The sequence below is a fragment of the Physeter macrocephalus genome, chromosome 12 (assembly GCF_002837175.3).
Source record: "Physeter macrocephalus isolate SW-GA chromosome 12, ASM283717v5, whole genome shotgun sequence".
Lineage (NCBI taxonomy): Eukaryota > Metazoa > Chordata > Mammalia > Artiodactyla > Physeteridae > Physeter > Physeter macrocephalus.
In genome coordinates this window covers 4,812,559-4,834,398 of record NC_041225.1, presented here as the reverse complement: position 1 = coordinate 4,834,398, position 21,840 = coordinate 4,812,559, and the positions used below count along the sequence as shown (strand labels likewise).

Here is a 21,840-nt window from a genome sequence, read left to right as displayed (position 1 = left end):
GCGCGAACCCGGTTCCCCCGCATCAGCAGGCGGACGCGCAACCACTGCGCCACCAGGGAAGCCCTACTGTGGATTTTAATACCAGCTACATGCTGATGACTTGTTTCCATCTCCAACCCACATCTCTCTCCTTTTGACATTTCTACATGGATCTTACAAGCATCTCAAAATCAATGTATCTATGTATGAAATCTTGATCTCTAACCCTCACTGGTCCCTTTCCAGTCTTCACCCATCTCAGTAAATCCCTCGCCATCTACCCATTTGCTCAAACAGAACCTCAGATGTGAACTGGTTGCTGTCGCTCCCTAAACTCCCACAGCCAATTGCACAGCAGGTCCTGAGTGTTCTATTTTCAAAGTAAACATGGACTCCCTATGCTTTTTTCCACTGGTACTGCTGCCAAGATATCTGAGACCACCACGGAGGCAGAAAAGACACAGCCGGGCCCCAGGACAGCCTCCTCATGTACAGGCATTAGTCAGAAGGCAAAGCTACCTCCTTGTTTTGCCCATACTGAGGCCATGATGCATGGAGGAATGGCATCTAAAACAGAAACTTTGTAGCATCTGAGCAAGAAACTCTGACCATGAAAAACCATGGAGCATGTGCAATAAAAATGCACAGGTTGCTGATGACCCTATAGGACCTTCCACGTGTGGCACTCAACTAGACAATTTAAGGGAAAACAGCTCCTAGAGAGCATGTAGGGTGGCTTCAGGAGACAAATGCACAGGACCAGAAACGGATGCAACCTGGTGCAATCCAGGCCACACCTCAACCCTCTGCTCAAAGAATATTCCCCCCTAATCAAAAAGACCCCCACCCATTCAAAGTGCTAAAAATAAGACAAAAAGGGGATCAACAACCCTGGGTGGCACCCCTCACTCTAGAGGACACCCACACTCTTCTCTGAGTGTGTAACTTTTGCTTCTGTCCTGAATAAACTGTGTTTTTGTTCTCTTTGCGCCTCAGACTCAGTGTGTGCATTTATTTTTTTCCTCTGTGTTCCTCACCAAATTATTTTGGACGAATTGAACGAGAGCCTGGACTTTTTTTTTTTTTTTTTTTTTTTTGCGGTCCGCGGGCCTCTCACCGTTGTGGCCTCTCCCGTTGCGGAGCACAGGCTCCAGCCGCACAGGCTCAGCAGTCATGGCTCACGGGCCCAGCCGCTCTGCGGCATGTGGGATCTTCCCGGACCGGGGCACGAACCCGTGTCCCCTGCATCGGCAGGCGGACTCTCAACCACTGCGCCACCAGGGAAGCCCAGAGCCTGGACTTTTGATAAAGATTTTCCAGAATCACCAGCATCGCTCACCTAGATGACTTCAGCACGCTCCCAACTACAACTAGTCTCTCCTCTTCCATGCTACCCCCTCTTTGCAACGTACCTAGAATAACATTAAACTGTAAATCTGAGACTTTGACACCAAACTCTGAACTACTCAACTACTACCCATTCGCTTACAATAAAATCCAAACACTCTGCAAGACTCTGAGTGTCCTGGCACCCACCGTTCTCCCCAGCCTCCCCCTTGGTTCACTGAAATCAAGAGTCAATGCATTTTTTTTTTCAGGTGTTTAAACAAGCTAAGTGGCTTTTAGGCCTCAAACCTGTGCTTTAGAGTAACTTCGCTCCTAACCACATTACATTGTGGGCTACCACACAAGATTCCACTTGAACAAAGGATTCTGCTGATAACAAAATACTTAAAAATAATCGCCTGAACTAAAATCATGACTGTGTGCCCACCACAAAGGACACTGGAAGCTCTTTAGGGGAAGGGACTAGATCTTGGTCAAGTTTGTAATACGGGTGTCACTTCAGTCTGGCACAGATGAACACTCAACAAATGTTCACTAGAATTCTCCTGTTGGTCACAGAGAACCTTAGAAAAAGTCACTAGGAAGTGCCCAAAATGTCGAAGAATCCTGGGAATAGCCAAGAAGATGGTTGAATAGGATTTTAACTAATCTCTCCACATTTAAAGATGTTTTTTCTAAGAAGAAAGAAAAAGACACACTCTTTGGAAACAAAACTCTAATGGTACCTTCTGAACAAATAGAGCTGGCTAAATGGAGAGTGTCATCTTGAGAAAACCCCAGGTCAACCACCTTCATCAAATTGACTCACTACCTGTGCTCTCCCTCCCCTGTCCATTCCCTTCTCTCTCTCTCTTTCCCTCTCTCTCTCTCTGCCTTTTCTCTATTTTTCTTCGTGTTTACTTAATCTCTTTGATGAAAGTTTCACTGTACATACTACACACTTGGGGTGTGTATACGCACGGTGCCGTCCACAGGGCTGGGAGATAAAAAGTGAGGGCTAAGGACAGTGCCCAGGGAGTGGCCACAGCATCACACCACAGTCTGATATTCTTTATATTTCAATCGGGAGCCTTTCCAAGTGTGAACAAAAGGTTAGAGTGTGGTCAGACACAGAGAACAGGCTTGTGGTCGTGAAGGGGGAGGGTGGTGGGGGAGTGATGGACTGGGAGTTTGGGGTTAGCAGATGCAAACAATTACACATGGAGTGCATAACAACAGGGTCTTGCTGTATAGCACAGGGAACTATGTTCAATATCCTGAGATAAACCATGATGGGAAAGAATATTAAAAAATGTATATATCAATATATGTATAACTGAATCACTTTGCTGTACAGCCAAAATTAACACAACATTGTAAATCAACTATACTTCCATAAAAAAATAAATATAAATGTCAAAAAAAAGAAAGGTTAGAGTGTGGTAGGGCTGGCGTGGTGGTTCCCACCAGTGAAGCAGATGGCCTGTGACCTACTGTAAACACACGGGGGCCCGAGAGTACCCAGGCAGTACCAGCGCTGTACGGTAGGGCCAGAACAGGCCCGAGTAGGAAGATGCCTTTGTGATCACAGGTTCCTAAAGCATCTGATGATCTGACAGCCAGCAGATGCAGCTGATCCACTGTCTGGGCCTACAAAACTACAAGGTTACTTAAACTCACTCACTTTCTCCCCTAGATTTCCAAAATCTTTCCCACCTGTTGTCTTCTTGCAGCTACATAATTAAGTTTCACCATCTCTTTTCCAAATTCTTTAAAGCGATTTGCAAGGTCTTGCTCATTTGTAGCATTTTTGACAGCTTCCAAGGCCTCCTCCACCTGAAACGATAAAAAAAAAAAAAAATCCAATATATTTATAACTGGATAGTATTGCAATATTATTAAACATGCTAGAAATGCTAGATCGTTAAAAAGAAAACATTTATGCGTTAACATTTAAATAATGGGAAAAAGTACCCCAAGAAGCATTTATAATCAGAATAAATATTTGTTCAACATTTATATATTTTGTATATAAAAGATAATAATTGCTGAACTCCTGAAGCATATAAAATACTACATTGATTGTATTTTGAGTTATGGTTTTGATAAGGGATATGGACTTTTAATTTCAAGTAGGAAAATATACTTAAGAAATAGGGAATTGAAAAACAAACTTTAGAAATCTTCAGAGGAGGAAATGTTTTGCAAACAAAAACTGGAGGAACTCCTGGGCTGCAAAAAGTTTGAGATAGCTTAAATCTGCAACCAATCTTCTTGGTATCACCTCTAAATCTGGGACTAAAGGTATTGTAATTTTAAGCTGAGTTTACACCTTGCCATCCAATACAATAGAAGAGAAAATATTGAGCCTCGAGAAGTGAATTTGAAGTTTTGTTGCCATGTAAGGTGTCATCAACTAGGGTGAATAGAATAATGATCAGTGGAAACAGCCAAGAACATAATCCTGAGTGAATAAGGCACAAGACAGAACTATGTTTGCAAAATCAAAAGTTCTTAGTTTTGAAGGGAGTCTGGTAGAGAGGCTTCAACTAGTACAGGCTTCTGAGAGTGGCAGTAGAAAAAGAGAAATGGTAGCTCTGAAAGAGTAATGAGAAATACAGAGAATGTATGGGTCTACTGCAGAATTCCAATTGGCTCTTGTAGTTTAGACCAAATCAAAGGACAATATACAGACAGTTCATTGTTTGACAATGCGGAAATCCAAACGACCATTAAAATGGCTAGAAAAAGTCATAGATTGGGCTTCCCTGGTGGCGCAGTGGTTGAGAGTCCGCCTGCCGATGCAGGGGACACGGGTTCGTGCTCCGGTCTGGGAGGATCCCACATGCCGCGGAGCGGCTTGGGCCCGTGAGTCATGGCCGCTGCGCCTGCGCGTCCGGAGCCTGTGCTCCGCGGCGGGAGGGGCCACAGCAGTGAGAGGCCCGCGTACCGCAAAAAAAAAAAAAAAAAAAAAAAGTCATAGATTAACATAGTACCATAGAGATACCCCTTTGTTTAACTTGACACAATCACAAAGGTGGCTAATCCAACTTCCTCACCAAGTTCCACTGCGTGCAGGAAGAGAATAGTGTATATAAGCCAGTGATCATGGATATCATCAAATCTTTTCCTCCATAGATACGACAGTACCATTAAATTTACTAAATAGGCTAACATTTCATTAAGGAAAGAGTTGCAGCAAGCAAGGGAAGCTATTTAGAATGATGGTGATGGGGGTTCAGTCTAGACTCCAGATAAAATTAGGTTTCCATTCTCATCTTTTATGGAAGATAGAAGATCTTTCGTTCGTACCTATTTGCATTGTTCCTGAATGATTGTGAAGAGGAAAGGCTACATCTTGCTCTTGGAATGTCTGCGGGTGACAGGGACCTGGGGAGAGTGGAAGGACACAGACGGCAGGCTGTGTGATGGTTCTGAGAAGAAGCGTGGTGCTCATGGGGGAGGTGTTATAAGGCGAGGTTTGGGGGACTCTGTGTGCTGCATTGGGAAGTCACTTCCAACAAGCTGATAAAGGGGGCCCTTAGACGCAGCTGCCACGTCCTTCCTTGTAATAAATGCCCTCCTGACCTTGGACCCTACAGATAGTTATTCTCCCCCCCACGGCCGGCCTGGGCTGACAAACACCACCGTGAGAACCCTCAGCTCTGGCAGGTCTTCCTGTCCTTAATACTGGAGCCTGAGCTCTGGGGATGGGGATAGCTGAAAAGGGTGAACTTCTAGACAGGATATTAAAATTTCCTCCCCATTTGGGGGATTTAGATATTATTTTCAGAGTTTGTCCCTTAAAACTCTTAAAATCTTGAGTCTTCTCAGAGTTTGTCTGAAATAGCCCTTAACCCCCATTTCCAAAGCAAGCCTACTTGTCACTATTATTTAGTCGACAGCTCTGTCAAATTGTTTGAGACAGACTCTTTAAATCAATCTCTGGGACTTCCCTGGTGGTCCAGGGGTTAAGACCCCGTGCTCCCAATGCAGCGGGCACAGGTTTGATCCCTGGTTGGGGAACTAAGATCCCCCATGCTGCAATGCTGCACAGCGTGGCCAAAAACAATAAATTAATGACATTAAATCAAATCAGTCTCCAATTTTCCTGACTGAAACTGCACTTACTTATTTTGACGTAAAAAAGTAGTCTGACAATTCATACTTCTTATGTATGAATACATATTAAGCACCTCCTAGGAACTAGGCAGGCATACAGGGCTGGGGACAACGGGAACAGAGGAGTCTGAGTCCCCTCCTGGACCGCGTGATCCTGTTCTCCTGTCCACAGTCACTGCCCATACCAGTGCTATAAATCATTGTTATGATCATTTCCGTTTGGACAGACTGACCTCATTCCAGGGTCCTTCAGTTGATATCCAGTTGATTGGATTTTAAGTGACACTAATGAAACTAATAAGTCATACAAAGCTCTCTTGTTGGGATCTGGATTTATAGCTAAATTTAAAAGATGTTATCTTGGAAATAGGAGTTGGCCAAGGAAATGAATGAATGAAGACAAGATTCTATATTTAACTACTTTACTTGTTGAGCCATATACTCTGGTTTGACCAGGGATATCTCAGCAACATCATACTTTATCTTCCTGCCTTCTAAAGATAAGCTGGCCTTCTTGATTAAATTTTGTTTCCTTGTTCAAAAGTGAAGAAAATGATTTCATCAGAAAGCAAGAATGATTAAATGCTAGCATGATTTATTCATAAAGTGCCATGCTTTATAAAGTACAATAATACAGCTTGATACATTTCCAAAGTTACTTTCAGCTTGTACAAGAAACATGACAATAGCCAATGTCCCTGGATACTTATGCTGTAGCAGACATTGGTCCAAATGTTTTACATGTATCTAATTTAGTCCCCCAAAACAGCTCTTTGAAGCTGATAGTTTTCTTGTTTCTTCTTTACAGAGGAAAGACTGCAGCCAGAGGGTTGACACAGCCAGCCTGAGGGGTCTCACAGCAAGAGAGTGCAGGAACCTGGGTTCCTGGGTTCTGAACCCAGAGAGTTTGCTCCAGAGCTCATACTTTTAGCTCCCGGGCTGTGCTGCCTCAGTTTCCTAAAAAGGATGGTTTTGTAAAGCTGCTGGAGTCCAGTTTGGATTGTACTGATCAGCTGATAATGAAGATTCATTAAGAGTCCTGCCCCATCTAATCAGTCTCCAGGTTCCAGTCATTCCACCTCAATTTCTCTAAAATCTACCCCTTCACAGTACACACTGCCACTGCCTTCACTCAGCTTTCCTTTCATTCACTGGCCTGGATCATTTTTAATCGTCTCTCAATCTGTCTCTTTGCTTGGGCTCACCCCTCTTCTAATTCCTTCTCCATACTGCTACCAAAATTATTTGGCTAAATCCCGAAGCCGATTCTAATGCTTAGGACTACTCAGCAGTCCCCCATGATCCATACAGCGTCTAAACAAACGGGTAGAGTCCAAACTAATTCTCATGATAACGCAGACACTCCACACCCTGTATCTCTCTAACTCTGTGGCTGCCCCTCCCAGCCTCACCCTCTCTGCTCCAACAACAGAATCAATCAACCACATTACTGTGAACGCTCCATCCAAGTCCCTCCCCCTCACTCTCATGCCTTTGTTCCTTCCACCGTCTGTGAAGCTCTCAGTAGGTGAAATCTTTTGTCCCACCTGGACCCATCTCCCTTCTTGTGGCAAGAGTATCCCAGTTGGGAGCCGAGAATCACTCTCTCTCTAGGCTGGTTATCAAATCTAAATTTCACACTTTCTGCCTGCTCTGTGAACACGTAGCTGGGCCCTTTACATCTTATTCCTGGGTTAAGTTTTGTAGGGAGAAGAGTGTTTGACAGGCAACAAAGGAGGAAGGGGTTTTGTTTCCTGGTCCTGGAGTGTGCTCCCTGGACGGGCTCGGCAGCAGGGATAGCTCCTCCAACACCAGGTGGCCCCCATGGGTAGTGGGATGCCTCTAGTGAGACATGTCTCCACGCACAGTTTTCCTTGACACCCTAAAGGGCAGAGTTCTAGCAAGTTCCGCTGGCTTGTGTGGCACTTCAGTGGCCTCTCTCTCATCCAGTGACCTAGGAACATCTGGATCTTGGCCCTGGTTTGGGGTGGGCTCTCCCCAGAGTACTCTATCTCAGTCCTGGGGGGAGTGGCTGCTCCTTCCATCTGCCATTCCTAGACAATTCCTTGTTACTCTCATCTATTAGAGCTAATAATTCTTTATACTAAGCTTTCCCTGCTCAAATTACTGTGTAGTTTCGCTCTCACTACTGGGCAGGATGATACCTCCCCCACTCTTTTGATGGGGTCAACCTCTTTCCAATCACCCTCAACTCTTAGCCCCCAGCTTCAGGCTTGGGCTTGTGACTCCAGCCTGTTCAATCTGTGGTTGAACAATTAGTTCAGGAAAAGGTAAATCTCATTCAGTTCACTGAGCTCCAGTCCTAACACCTCCCTCTCCCAACCACATCACCCTTGTTCACGTTATCCCAAATCACCCAACAATACATTTGGTTGAACTGATCCCATCCTTGGCTTGGGAGGGGGTGATGAGGGAGAGAAACAGTGCTGACCAAACTAAGAAATCAGCACATCCTACGCCCCCCTCTAAATAATTAACTCAGAGATGTAAACCTGATTTAGAGGCCAAAATGACTAACAAAATTGTAAAACTTTTATTTGAGTTGCCTGGGAAGAGAATTTCCTCTTTTTTGCTAACTATAGTCCAGAAGCGTGTAATCTTGAGAATATCTTGCAGCTACCTTGAGATTTTGAGAAAAGGGCCTACAGAGAAGAGTGTCCTTAGTGAGGAAAAAGAGATAGAAACCTGGTCCTTGTCACATGTTTGTACCTTGATCAAGCTTTGCCTGAAGCTACCTGCCTCTGGACTTTTAGTTTGGTGAGCCAATATATTCCCGTTTGGAAAGGCCAACTTGAGCTGGGTTTCTGTTATTTAAAATGGAAAACATCCTAATTATTATGTTTTCCTTCCAGGTGAGACCATAGCAATATGCACAATTTTCATAACATGTACTGCACTCTTTCTTAATGTCTCCCCCACTACCAGCCTATAAAGTTGTGAAGGCAGGAGCTGAGTCTTATTTACCTTTGAACTCATATATCTTGGCACAATGTCTTATACATAGTAGGCATCCAATAAGTATCTCTTGAAAGGATAACTGAATAGATAAATAAATTCCAAATAAATCAGCTGAAGTTAATGTCGTGACAGCTCTGATGAAAAACGTGTGCTAAGAACCTGGGCAGTAACTTCTACCTTTATAATCAGAGACAAGGATATTTTATACCTTGATTATGTGCAGCAGAAATTAACAAAATATTGTAAATCAACTATACTTCAATAATTTTTTTTTTTTTTTAAAAAGAGCCACATCTGAGTTGCAGGACAAAACAGCAGACTACTGAGAAATAATGTTACTGGGGACTCACTAAGACCATTCGCTGCTAATGTCACAAAAATCACAGGCAATATTAAACTCACCCACCAACAATGGGGCAGCAGCATTAGATTTGTCCCCTGCTAGCCTCGAAGATAATCTGAATTTCCTGAGAAGTTGACTAAATGGTTGTGTTTTGTCATTTTGCTATTGACTTTCTAGAGAGAAATTCTGAGATAATCGGGAACATAATTATTCCAGGACTCAGCCTGAGTACAGAAAAAAGTGATTGTTTCCTCTGACACACACATGGCTAGGTGAGTTTGTGTGTAATGACATCACCAACGCTAAGAATTGGACAATATACTCTGATTGCATTCATTCAGAGTTTAGGGAAAATAAACATTGCTCTTCTCGATCACTGATTGAAATGCAGGAGTCCTTTCAAAGCGTGAAGTGTCACATCTCCATCTAACACACTGATAATGTCAACTGATTGCAGGATACACCAGGTGTCTGTAGGGAATCACTCACCAGCAACTTCAACAATACAAGTGATTATAATTCAGTAGTTTTTAATGATGTCTGATGTGCAAATGATTCCTTTAGCTTCGCTCAGGAACATCAAATTCCCACTTTGGCGATAACTCGGCTTTGAACTATATGTCACTCGCCGTTCCATCACTATCCTCCTGAATTCAAAATAACTACAGTAGCAAAAACCTTCAGCAGTTATACGAATCCTTAATATATTCAGAAGAGAGCTCAATATTAAAACACACACAAATACTTGCAAAATAGAGCAAGTAGCTTAATATGTGCAGCTAGAATATCTATGTGTTATATGAAAAGATGGACTCCTTAGCAGGCATATAAACTTAAGTTTGCAAATGTAATTTTAAGGTAGCAGAATGCAAAAACCTACACACTGCCAAATCACACAGCCTCTGCAGAATTCCCAGTTCTTTACTCATTTTCAGAGGGTGAATGAGTTTTGCTCAGGATTACTCAATTTGCCAACAATTACCTAGAGGGTGCAGGGCCGAAAATAAAGACGGGCATTTTAGGAGAATAAATTGACTCTCCTTCATCTACTCAGTGAATTATTGATGGAAAAACATGAAAATAAGTTTCTGATAAGAAGGCAATTCCCTCCATATTCCTGTAAGTTACTCAGAAACGAGAAAAATCAATATCTGGAAAGAACGGCAATAAAGTTTTGGCATATGGCCTAAAAGATGAAAAGTAAAATACTATCTGAAATGCTTAAAGGTAAAATACCTATGCAGTGGTTAACATGGCAGGAAGCTACAGGGCTCCTTATACTGTGTTAATCAATGTTCCGACCCCAAATCAAGTCATTGCTTTATTATCGCTAGAAAGCGCCTGCCACTCTTTTTCTCATTTATGTTCTATCATCCATTTGGTAAAGAAACTCATTTTTATTTGGAAGAAGTCTTGATAAAAGTGTAGACGATAATTTCTAACCTGCTCCATCAAAATGAAGATATTTCCTTCATCGTGAGTTAAAAACAAATAAGTAGATGCTGGCAGACAACACTTGTTTATGAGAGGATGTGCTTCTATAGAATAGAACAAAAATGCTAAGAAGAATTATATACCATGCTCATTTGCAAAGAATTGTTGACACATTGTCTTTTTTAGGGGATTGGAACAATAGTCCCATCGTAGTCTTTTTTAGGGGATTGGAACAATAGTCCCATCGTATGAAACCCTGACTGACCTGAACCCAAGTATGACACACGCCACCTGAGTAATTCAGCGCTAGCACCAAAGCTGCAGTTCCCAACTTGTTCCACAAGGGGGCACCATTCCGCCACCGCTGTTCCCTGCAGAGGCTGAGCTTTCAGTAGAACAAATTGTGTTATTCAGTCTATAATCATTTTTAATTTTACTACTGACAGTCTGACAGGACTACTTAATATTGCTGGGTTGACCTCTCCATATTTTGTGCTAAATCATTTTCTTTTTTTAAACTTCTCTTAATCTGCTGTGTCGGGAAGAGGATATAATTGACTCCACATTAAGACAGGCTGCAGTGTGATATTATCAGCCGACAGCACTGGTCAAAACAGGTGGGTAGAGGCAGGATTGCAGGCAGCAACTGGTGCCGTACATCACACTACAGGCCCCGACTGCACGAGCACCCTCCACGTGTGGGCCATTCGGGGAGAATATTTAGCCTTCATCACTCCTCAAGAGGGGCTTGAAACGGCCTTCCACGGCACAGAGAACATATAAGATGTAAAGTTAATTTCCTTAGGTTCAGTCCTATTCTCCTGGTAAAGGAAGGCTGTCCATCTGGGGAAAGATCTTTCTTAAAATGTTGCCTTTGAAAACTAAGCAGGCTGGAAGAGAAAGGTAACAAAACTTTTTCTCCAACACACTTGAGAACCAAGTCATCTGTAGCCTAAAAGATGCACATAATTCAGGCGGGGCTGCAGAAATAACAGCCAGCACTGAAGTTCCGGGATCTGACAATGGTGACATAGCCGCCATTTACCAAACACTTACTTTGCACCAGACTCCGTGATGAACACTTCATAAGGAATTCCCCCAGTTTAAACCTCCCCACAGCTCTGAGGGCTGCACAATCATTAGCCCCCTACAAACAGATGAGATGTCTGAGACCTAAGGAAGTTTCATTTTTTATTATTTTTTATACATATATTTTATTGAAGCATAGTTGATTTACAATGTTGTGTTAATTACTGCTGTACAGCAAAGTGACTCAGTTGTACGTATGTACAGATTCTCTTTTTTAAGGCTCTTTTCCATTCTGGTTCATCATAGGGTATTGAATCTAGTTCTCTGTGCTCTACCGGAGGACCTTGTTGTTTATCCATTCTCTGGATAATAGCTTCCATCTGCTAACCCCAGTCTCCCATCCCATCCCTCCCCCGCCCCCCCCACCTTTGGCTACCACCCCTCTGTTCTCTATGCTGTGGAGGCTTTATGTGATGGGTTAGGACAGGCTGGCAAGTGGACCCCAAACCAAGACTAGATGTAGGCTGTCTTACTCCAGTGTCCATAAGGTTATTCATAAAGTTACACGGACCCTCAGTATCCTGTGAAATAGGTAGTCTCTCCTCATATTACTCACCTCATCCAACTTGCAAGAGCCTTCCTGGGTTTCTGAGGCCTATTCTCTGAGCAAAGTCTGAGAGAAAAATTCCCAAGCAGGTTCTGCTTTGTGTCCCCTGGTTCCTCAGGAACCTGAACAGAAACCATGAAGAGCTATACCTGCTTTGTGGTTTATGACCATGCAACTCAGGCCGGGGATGTTGGAATTTGAGGCCTTTCATAATACTGCAGAGTTTATACAAAATTTTGGAAATCTTGGCTCCTTTATTGGGGCCAGCTCAGCTAAGACCCTGCCCAAGATTTTTTGACAGAGAACACTTGTGATTTTGGAAATTTCTTAATGAACCTCCATATTGGACAAATCTGATATGGAAGGTGAGGTAAGAGCAGGCTGCCATTATTCATTTCCTAGCTCACCTGCCCCCTCATTGTTCATTTCATGGAACAAGAAAATAAGGGCATGGAATAGAGACGCTCTAGGCAGAAGCCACGTTCTTAAGCAACCGAGTTACATCATCAAAGGGTGGGTCCACCCAGGCTGCAACTAGATACCAGTGAGCAACTAGGAAAACAGAGAAAGGCCTACTGTCAAGGGCTGGGAGGGTTGCACGTGACCCAGGAAAATTTGTGACCAGGGCAAGTCTCCACTTCCATTAAGAAACAAAAGACTTGGGGCTTCCCTGGTGGCGCAGTGGTTGCGCATCCGCCTGCCGATGCAGGGGAACCGGGTTCGCGCCCCGGTCTGGGAGGATCCCACATGCCGCGGAGCGGCTGGGCGAGCCATGGCCGCTGAGCCTGCGCGTCCGGAGCCTGTGCTCCGCAACGGGAGAGGCCGCAGCAGAGGGAGGCCCACATACCACAAAAAAAAAAAAAAAAAAAGAAAGAAAGAAACAAAAGACTTAAAAGGAACCAAGGAATCCTGACAAGCAAGGCACATATCATGGAGTTCTAGGAGTTGGTGGGGCACATATGCGCCCTGAGACCCAATCCAGGAATGTTAGATGCCAAGCTTGAAGCAACAAGATTGATTCTAGCCATCAGTGCTGTGGACGAGGCTTCTTTTTATTGTCAGACTAAGGGAGGTTCGAAGTACGTAATTCTACAAAAGGGCAACGCTGGGGCAGTTAACAAAATACAATGCAACATGGGATCCATATTAAGCTGGGCAGAGGTGGTCACGTGGCCAGCTACCCAGAAGAGCTGGCCTGGCCTATTTACCCCAGGGACCAGCGCTGCTCTGAATCTCAAGACAAAGTCAAGGCAGGCACACCACGCGCGGGCTCTGCATCCTGAAAGATGCACTGTTTTGTACTCCAAGAACTAAGGGGAAATCCAAACTCTGTGTTTCGAGAGAAGGAAAACAATTCAAGTGAATCTTCTGTAACTTTGAAAGAGGTATCATTGAATATAATTTTAGTAGTAGAAAACTCGGGGGCATACCACTTGGGTGAGTAACCAAGTGATCTGGTGAGCAGTGAAAACATCTTTGGTCCAGTTCAGTGCCATGGTCAACACTGCTACCCACATAAAGCACATTTTGATAAGTTCTACATACGTACAATTCTCAGATGAGATAAAAGTCTCATGACGTCTGCCATGTCCGCCAGGATGAGCAAGCGCGTTACAGCCGATAGCAGAGCCCGGGCAGCTCGCACCATGGTACCACGCTTCACCGAGGAACACGGGTCATCAGCGAACTCTGAAGAGGCGATACGCATCGTCTCGCCTGGAAGACAGACACGGAGACACACGTGGGTAGACGGGAGGCTCAGAGGCTGGCAGTCGTACAGATCTGTGGACGGGCCATCACAGCTCTCGTTGCAAAACCACTATTACCAGGTGGTGCCAGCTCCCTCAGTGCAGCAGAAACTTTCAAGTCAGACGCATAAGTGCACCCAGACAGGTGCTGTAGACAAAACCCAAGTGTAAAAGTATGTGTTTAGCATCAATAAGGAATATAGTTCCTTCAATTGGTCTAAGAATTGAGATGAATTTGCCTGACCTTAATCATTCTCACTTTGCACATCCCTTGGAACCAGTGGTATTCACTAGGCTAGTTGGTTTCTAAGAGTTGAAGAATAAAGTTAACTGCTCCAGAGAGAGATGAAACTTAAGACCTTGGCCTCATGAACTCTGTACTCTTAATTGAGCGAATCAGACAGTAACAGACTATAGAGTTACCCCAAGTCTGTTCTTTTCATTCTCTGCTGGAAAGCTATTCTCTAATATAGAGAACATTTATGAGACAATTGAAGTGATTCAGCAGATGTTTATTAAGCACATACTCATGTCAGATTCTCCTCCAGGCTCTGGAATTGCAAAGGAGACTAAGAACTCCCTGGCCCCAAGGAATTCACAATCTAATGAGGACACACGTTGTAAATACATACTTATAATAGTGATTACGTGCCATCGTAGACATGATTAAGAATGAAGGCAAAGAAGAGGAGGAAGTGATTTACTCCTTTAGTGTGAGGCTGGAGGGAAGCTGTCAATGTTGATAGCCTTTGAAAAACTAAAATGTGTTCACCAGGAAGACAAAGGTAGGAAGGAAACCCGAGGCAGCAGGAACATCACGAGGCTCCAGGACTTGGAGCAGGGCGCTGAGTATGGGGCGGTGCAATCACCTGGAAAGTCACAGCGAGTCAGGGTTGTGGGGGAGAGAGGCACCAGGGCCTGCAACACCGTGGAGGAGATCTGGACTGTGTCCTCAGCAGGGAGGGAAATGACTTAATAGATTGTTATTTGGGCCACATTATATAAAATAAACCGGGAGGGACAAGACTAGTGCAGAGAAAACAGGGAAACACGGTTATAATCTGAAGCAGCAGTAATGAGGACGTGGACCAGGGAAATAGGAACGGGATACAGAGAGGAAGGGAGTATTAATGAGATCTACATGAGAGAAACAGTGGATTTGGGGACTGGTTAGGTATCAACCCAGAGACGAGGTGGTGATGGTGAATATGGACCCAACACAATGGACAGGTACATATTTGCACCCCAGGAGAGGGAAACAAAGGGAGATCGTTCACTACATGAGATGGGCCCCATGGGGTGGATATCCACCTGGAGGACAGAGAACTAGGAAAAAGTATAATGAAGCTTCACAGAGCAGAACATACACAGGGGTACAAATGCTTCAATGAACCAGAAGAGTAGAGTTAATATGACCAATTCATTAAATTAGGGTGACACAAGTCATTCAATATTTATTTATAAAATGATACTTCTCATCTATTCATCAAAACCGAGTTGATTTAAATATCACTGAAAGGCCAGGCATCCTATAATTTATCCTAAGATATAAGGGAAAATAAAAACCTCTTCTCATTATTTTACAGGCAGATCAAAATATAATGTAATTCCCTCAGTGTTGTAGTTATTTAAACCCTCACAGTGATCCTTTTTATACTTAAGAAAGGTGGGTGTGTAAGGAAATATATTGTGCTGTTGGATTTTTAAAAGAGGCTACCATCTATTACACAGCCAACCAGCTTAGTCTTTACGCCTAGACACAAACAAGTGGCTTAATATATAACAACAGCATGGGAGAAGTTTAAATATTCATTATCATACTGGTGAGTTTTCAAGATGTATGGCTCTAGAGGCCTAAATATACTTTAAGGTAGAGGCTGGCGGTTAGGAGGTACATATTCAATCCCAGTGTTCCACCCTTGCCACAGGCTTGCATAAATCTCCTCTTTGCCCAGCCCCTGTCCCCCAGAAAAAGACAGTAGCAGATATCTGAGTGGTGGGGAGAAGTCTACCTCATTCTCACTCTGTAGAGTGCAGCAAGAAAGAACATTATACACCAGGGTGAATCTAATGAAATATCGAGAGGGTCACCCTAGGTAAAGAATGGACACATTTGTATATGGTATTAATGGGTAAGTCAGCTGCCATTGGAAGGGATCCACTTATTCAAGGAAGGGGGAGATTTATTCTGCAGTTGAACCGAGGGAGCTACATGGTTGGTCCCAAATTTTCAGGTTAAATTGGTATGAGTCATAGCTTGGGTAAGAATGGACCTTTCAGGCAGGGCTCTTCTCAGAAAAAAGGGCCCTAAGAGGAGAGTCCAGTCGCACCCCCTTCCAGCTTGTGGAGAAACCATGCCTAATCAAACTGATTTTCAAGATCAGATTTTCATATAGGGGGTCAGTATAATGGCACTTCATCCAGATGCTGACTATTTGGTCAGCAATACTGCTTCAAAGCCAGGGGATGGCACAGAGCAGGACGGAGTTGTCAGGTGGAGCTTGGGGACCACACCAGGCACCTCTGGAAGGCGCTCGGGAGACGTCCGTGAGAAAAAGAATGAGACCCAGAGAGAAAGAGACAGAGACAGAGACAGAGAGAGATCCACATTAGCAAATGTGACTCTGCAAAAGGAAATGTCACACTAAATTCTGAGATTATCCTCCAATAAATAAAAGACGATTTAATCCAATTTAAATTAAAACTAAAAGCTCACTTTAAGCAGATACAAATGATTTCATGTTGTTAAAGTTTTTAAAGGAAAGGCACTCTGGAGTCAACTATAACTTTAAAGCGTTTTACATCCCTGTAGTTTTAGGATTACTAAAAGAAAAAGGAAATCTATATTACAAAATGATAAGAGAGTTTATCAGAATAAAATTAGCTATTTTCCCCGGGAACTGCTTTTTCTATAAGACTAAAATATTTAGCTAAGAAATAGCATGCATGTGTAGGGGCAGGACGAGCGCAATAAAGAGAGGACACCAGAGCTGCCTGTTTCTTTTATATACACTCTTGTATTCAAGCTCATAAACTTGATTACAGACCTAAGCTCAGAGCAGGGTTTCTATGATAAAGCCTTTGATCCTCTCAAGCCACTACCACCTGCTGGAAAGAAGAAAAAAATAACATCTCCAAATAAGTGACTAAGGGGAAATAATACTAATTAATCTGTATACAGCGCTTCTGTATAAAGGTTTAGTTTGTAAGTATTGTTCTAAAAGCTTTACATATATTAACCCATGGATTAACAGGGAATATGCATCTTTAACAAAGACCAAAGGGTCACACCTGACTCCTCTCAACCATTATTAAACTGTGAGATCAGCGAATATTCCACTTCTGTGTTTTAGTCCCCTCAACTACAAAATAGAGGTGGAAATAATAACAGCTACTTCGTAGGCTGTCATTAGAGTTAAAGATTAAAGATAATGCACTCAAAGCACCCAGCACAAGGCCTTGCCAGTAATGGGAGCTTACTCATTATTTACCATTAATACCGCGGCTACCACTATCACTGCGATCCTCTCCAATACGACAAGAATAGCTGGTGAACTCCCAGATGAAGGTTTGGAGGTGCATTTTGTGGCTGACGTCACTGCTTGTGTACACAATAATTTAGAAGCAAGAAAACATCTGCCTGATAAAAACGTATCGCTTTAAGGCAGAATATAACCCACCCCCCCAAAAAAATGGTGTTAGTGCTTGGCTTTCAAATTGGTGCTTCTTTTGGTTCTTATGCTACCCTGGAGGAATTGGAACCTTTGCAAGGACTTGATAAATGTAGCAAGAGCCACATTCCATAAAATGGTGATTACTGTCTTGTTTAAATGCAGTAGAAGACCGCAAACTTGGAAACAGTAAACAGCGATGTGCTAAGCGTAAAAGAAAAATGGAGTGCAGAGGATCAATACTGGATCCGATGTCACTTAATATTTTTATAAAAATAAAGAGAAAAGAAATTGATAAACATGGTAACTTTAAATTTCATTGTGCAGTGGAAGTGTTTCTGAAATAACTGCACTGTATCAAACATATAATTAGACAAAACCTATTATAAGTTACTTTGTAAAGCAAGTAAGCACCCAATAAATTATCTTTGTTTATAAATCCAAAATTTCAATAACCCTGCATATGTAAGGCAAGTCTCCCTATAAAAAGCATGCTGTTGACTTTATACTCTTAAGTCAACAAATGTGTCTACTGATTAATATCTTTATTCTTCTATAACCATGACTACACATCAAAACCAACTGAAATGTCAGTCGACTGATATATAGTACTTGGTAGTTGAAATGTGATTTCAAAAAATCTTTAATGTGATGAGGAAAGAAAAACAATGCCATAAGTGGCATCCTGACTGAACAGCAGAGTTAATATGATCATCAAAAATGCTATCATCTAATTCTGAATGAAAAAGGCGGGATCACCATCTCAACATGCAAATAGAGAGGATGTTGGCTTCCTCTTGCTAATTAAGACACTGTGTTAAAAAAAAAAAAAGGGCAGAATAGGAAGGTAGTGGTGGGGTGGGGAGTTAATGTCTAAATTACAGAATTTAAGAATATGTCAGAGGACATCAGGAAGCCTAAATCTTAGCAGAGGCAGAACGCAGGTGTGACCTCTGCCTCCTTAGGAAACCATTCCAATTTGAGAGACCTCTAATTGTTAAAAATGTTTCTTCAATTATTTTGGTCTTCCATGTGTTCTTCTGAACCACACATAAAAATCTAGTCCCCTTTTCAAATCGATAAATCTTGAGAGAATTTTTTTTACTGTCCTTCAGGGAGAAGGAAAATGCCAAAACAAACACACATCAGCCATTGCCTGAGAACTAATGCTGCATCCAGATTATGAAAATGACAACACGCATAGAGAAATGAACAAACAACTCCCCCTAGTTCTCCAAATGTTAAATACCTACTAACTAGTCATTCAAGTTGGGATGATTAGTTTGCTTGTACACAAACTTTTAATCAACTTTATAGTGTAAACATAAAAGGTGTTGCCAATTAGCTTTGGAGGGAAAAAATCTGGTTTCTGTCATGTTGTGAAGACAAATGATAAGATAGATAACAATTGATATCAAGTCACTATGACCTATTTCAGGATCTAAATTACTACCTATGTTTGAAAGATATCGAATATGAGCTCATAGGTGGAGCCCAACTCCTTAATTTCAGAGGAGAAAAGCCAAGTATCAAGAACCTTATATGGCTCACTTAAGGTCACACAGCCAACTTAACGGCAGAGTTCAGACCAGAAGCTGGGTCTCTTGACTCTTGAGTTTAAATTTGCTGCAATTTACTACTGTAGTATATTTCTTTGGAAACCTTCTGTTTTTGTATGGTTTCACAAATTCACAACTGACTGTTCCCAAGTTAATCCACATAACTTAAACCTTTTTATACCAGTTTGGAAGTCTTGATACTAAGCTTAGGTGCAAATATATTTGTAAGTTCCTATGGTTATCTCATAATTGTCATTAGTACAACTAAATAACACTTGCACCACTGATTTCAATCAGCTTAGATATAAATACAAAGAAAAGCAAATAGGAAGTACAAATAGAGGCTGCAGATGAATAAACTACACTTGAAATTGTTATACTGTAAAATAACAAGTCAACTTAACTTTTTCTAAAGTAGTCTTTGGCTAAACAAATCACAGGAACAATTCTTATATTAAGAAAAGTTGATTAAGGATGGAAAACTCTACCACACATTTCAAGATTAGAAACAAGAAAAAATGTCCCAAGTAATTGGTATCATGAACATGGTAAATGGTGCTATAAAATTACAGCTTAATTAAGCTATATTTTAAAATATCACATGGAGAAAACTGATTTTCTTCACTAGTTTGAGGGTGAAAAAAACAGAATGATCCGATTCTAGGATTTTAATGGCACAGTCTTTATGCTTTATTTTCTGAACTGCCATTGATTTCCAAGTCATCACAGAGAAATGGCAGTTTCTTAAATGTGATTATAGCCGTTTGTCTTCTTTACTGAACTGACTGGAGGTATCCATATCACCATCATTCTAGCTCCTATATTAAGAGAGATCACAGAAGAACCACATCTAAATCAACATCAGGATATCAATTGTAACAAAATACAGTTAACAAAAGTACTTTTGTTCAGTGGGAGGATCTGGCAATAGGTAATGAACAAAATTGATTTAAGATACCTCAAAACCCTAAATGCAAAAAGACAAACTGCCAAAATGTGCTAATCAAAGCTTTCTTCAATTCTGTGATCAGTAGCTTGTCACGAGGGTCATGATGGATCTCAGACAGTCTTCTCTCCTTCCAACTCAAAAGTACATTCTTAAAATAAGTGAAGTAAGGTTATAACAAACATCAACCTTGAGAGGAAAACATGTCCCAACAGGGTGACATGCAGTCTTATGGGTGAGGGAAACTTGGAGGGTTAGAGAGTAACAGTCCTGTCTACACTGCCTTAAGTTTGTAGGGTTGACTGTATGATCATATCTATAAATGGGTGCAAAGTATATAAGGAGTTATATATCATTTCATTCATCCTTTTATTCATTCAGTAAGTGTTTATTAAGCACCTGCTATGTGGTAGATACTTGTGAAGTTCTGGATATTCAAGATGAAGTCACGATTCCTGCCCTCTACTTAATAGCATCCTGATCTTTCTGAATGACTCACTAACAAGGATCATCTGAAGAACATCTGTAGAGAAACACCCACTGATCAAGCATTTGGAAATTCAAGAAAGAGGAAGCTGCGTTTTGGGGAGCTGGGACTCATGAGTATGTAAAGGATGCTCAGTCAGCTACAATAATAAGTAAGAGTGGCCAAAGAGCGTGTGTGTGTGTGTATGTGTATCTATATATCTATATCTATATCTCTACATCTATATCTGTATCTAGAGAGAGAGATTAAGTTTTTCATTCTTTATCCCTGCAATGTATAGCTTTTAGCCATGATTCTGAGAGAAGGCAGACACCAGACACACACTGCTGACCTCTCTTCTCCTCCAATTCCCTGCTAGATTTCTAAAAAACAAAGAGTGTGGACGAGAATGTCCAGACAAATACACCCTTCATTATTAATTAGTTCCTCAGCCCCATATTGAGCAGGTCTGGGTCAATAGAGAGATTTCAGGGCCCCTCTAACTTCTTAACATCAAACCCTAAATGAAAAGTGGGCCTGAGGGGTCTAGGACCTCTTTCCTGTGGACTAATTCAGTTTTCGACTAATATTTCCAAAGGAAACAGACGCCATCTGATCACACTAGTTTCATGAAATTAAAGAGAAGTATAGAAAGAGAGATGAAAGCATGAAGATTACAGAAAGTCAATGAATTTTAACGTTTTCTCTCCTTCCACTGGAAATGAGATCTACTACCACAGTCAAAATACCTTCCACTGGAAACGAGATCTACTACCACAGTCAAAATAATGTAGGGTATCCAGAATGTCAGGAAACATGACAAAATTACTTTTTTTTAATTTGCTAGTTAAAATTTCAAATAATATTATCAATATTTTTCTTAAACCTCCAGAATGTTGTTTCTTATAAAGTACATAAAAACTTAAAGCAAGGATCCAATTGTTATACTGAAAAAAAAAGTCAAATAAATGTGCTCTTTACCCTGTATTCCCAGACTTTGTGGATACTGTTTTGATGAGGAGCCATTTCAGATTCACTTGCCAGTCCACAGTCTTTCTACCTTTGCAGGCTGCTCTCAAGCAAAGGGAGCCCCATTCTGTGCTCCTTAGTGGTTATTTCCTTCAGAGTTAGTGGAAAATGAGTGATAAATGACTTGAAAATTACACTGTATGTACTGCCAGTGAATGTAGGCGCCCAGTTCCTTGGCGAATAGAGTTCTCACTACAAATTAATAAACTCACATTGGGAATATAATTTAACCTCCTACGTAGGTCTGCCTATAGGGAGAGAATATTCTGATATTCTGGTCATGCTGACTTTAGTATTTCACTCTGTATGACAGCATAATAAGGATTAATACACTAACATGGAATTTTTTTTAAGATTTAATTTTATTTATTTTTGGCTGCATTGGGTCTTCGTTGCTGCGCACAGGCTTTCTCTAGTTGTGACAAGCTGGAGCTACTCTTCGTTGCAGTGCGCGGGCTTCTCATTGTGTAGCTTCTCTTGTTGTGGAGCGTGGGCTCTAGGTGCGCAGGCTTCAGTAGTTGTGGCACGCAGGCTCTAGAGCGCTGGCTCAGTAGTTGTGGCACATGGGCTGAGTTGCTCTGCAGCATGTGGGATCTTCCCAG

General features: G+C 41.9%; 1 protein-coding gene across 1 annotated transcript in view; it reads right to left on the bottom strand.

Annotated features, from left to right (window-relative positions):
• Positions 1-21,840, bottom strand: part of CTNNA2 (catenin alpha 2) — a 1,212,193-nt gene that overhangs the window by 830,361 nt on the left and 359,992 nt on the right. The window contains exons 4-5 of the mRNA XM_024129861.2: positions 13,369-13,535; positions 3,022-3,141 (exon numbers count right to left, since the gene is read on the bottom strand). Coding sequence (XP_023985629.1) covers positions 3,022-3,141; positions 13,369-13,535 — 287 coding nt within the window. The remainder of the gene's footprint in view (positions 1-3,021; positions 3,142-13,368; positions 13,536-21,840) is intronic.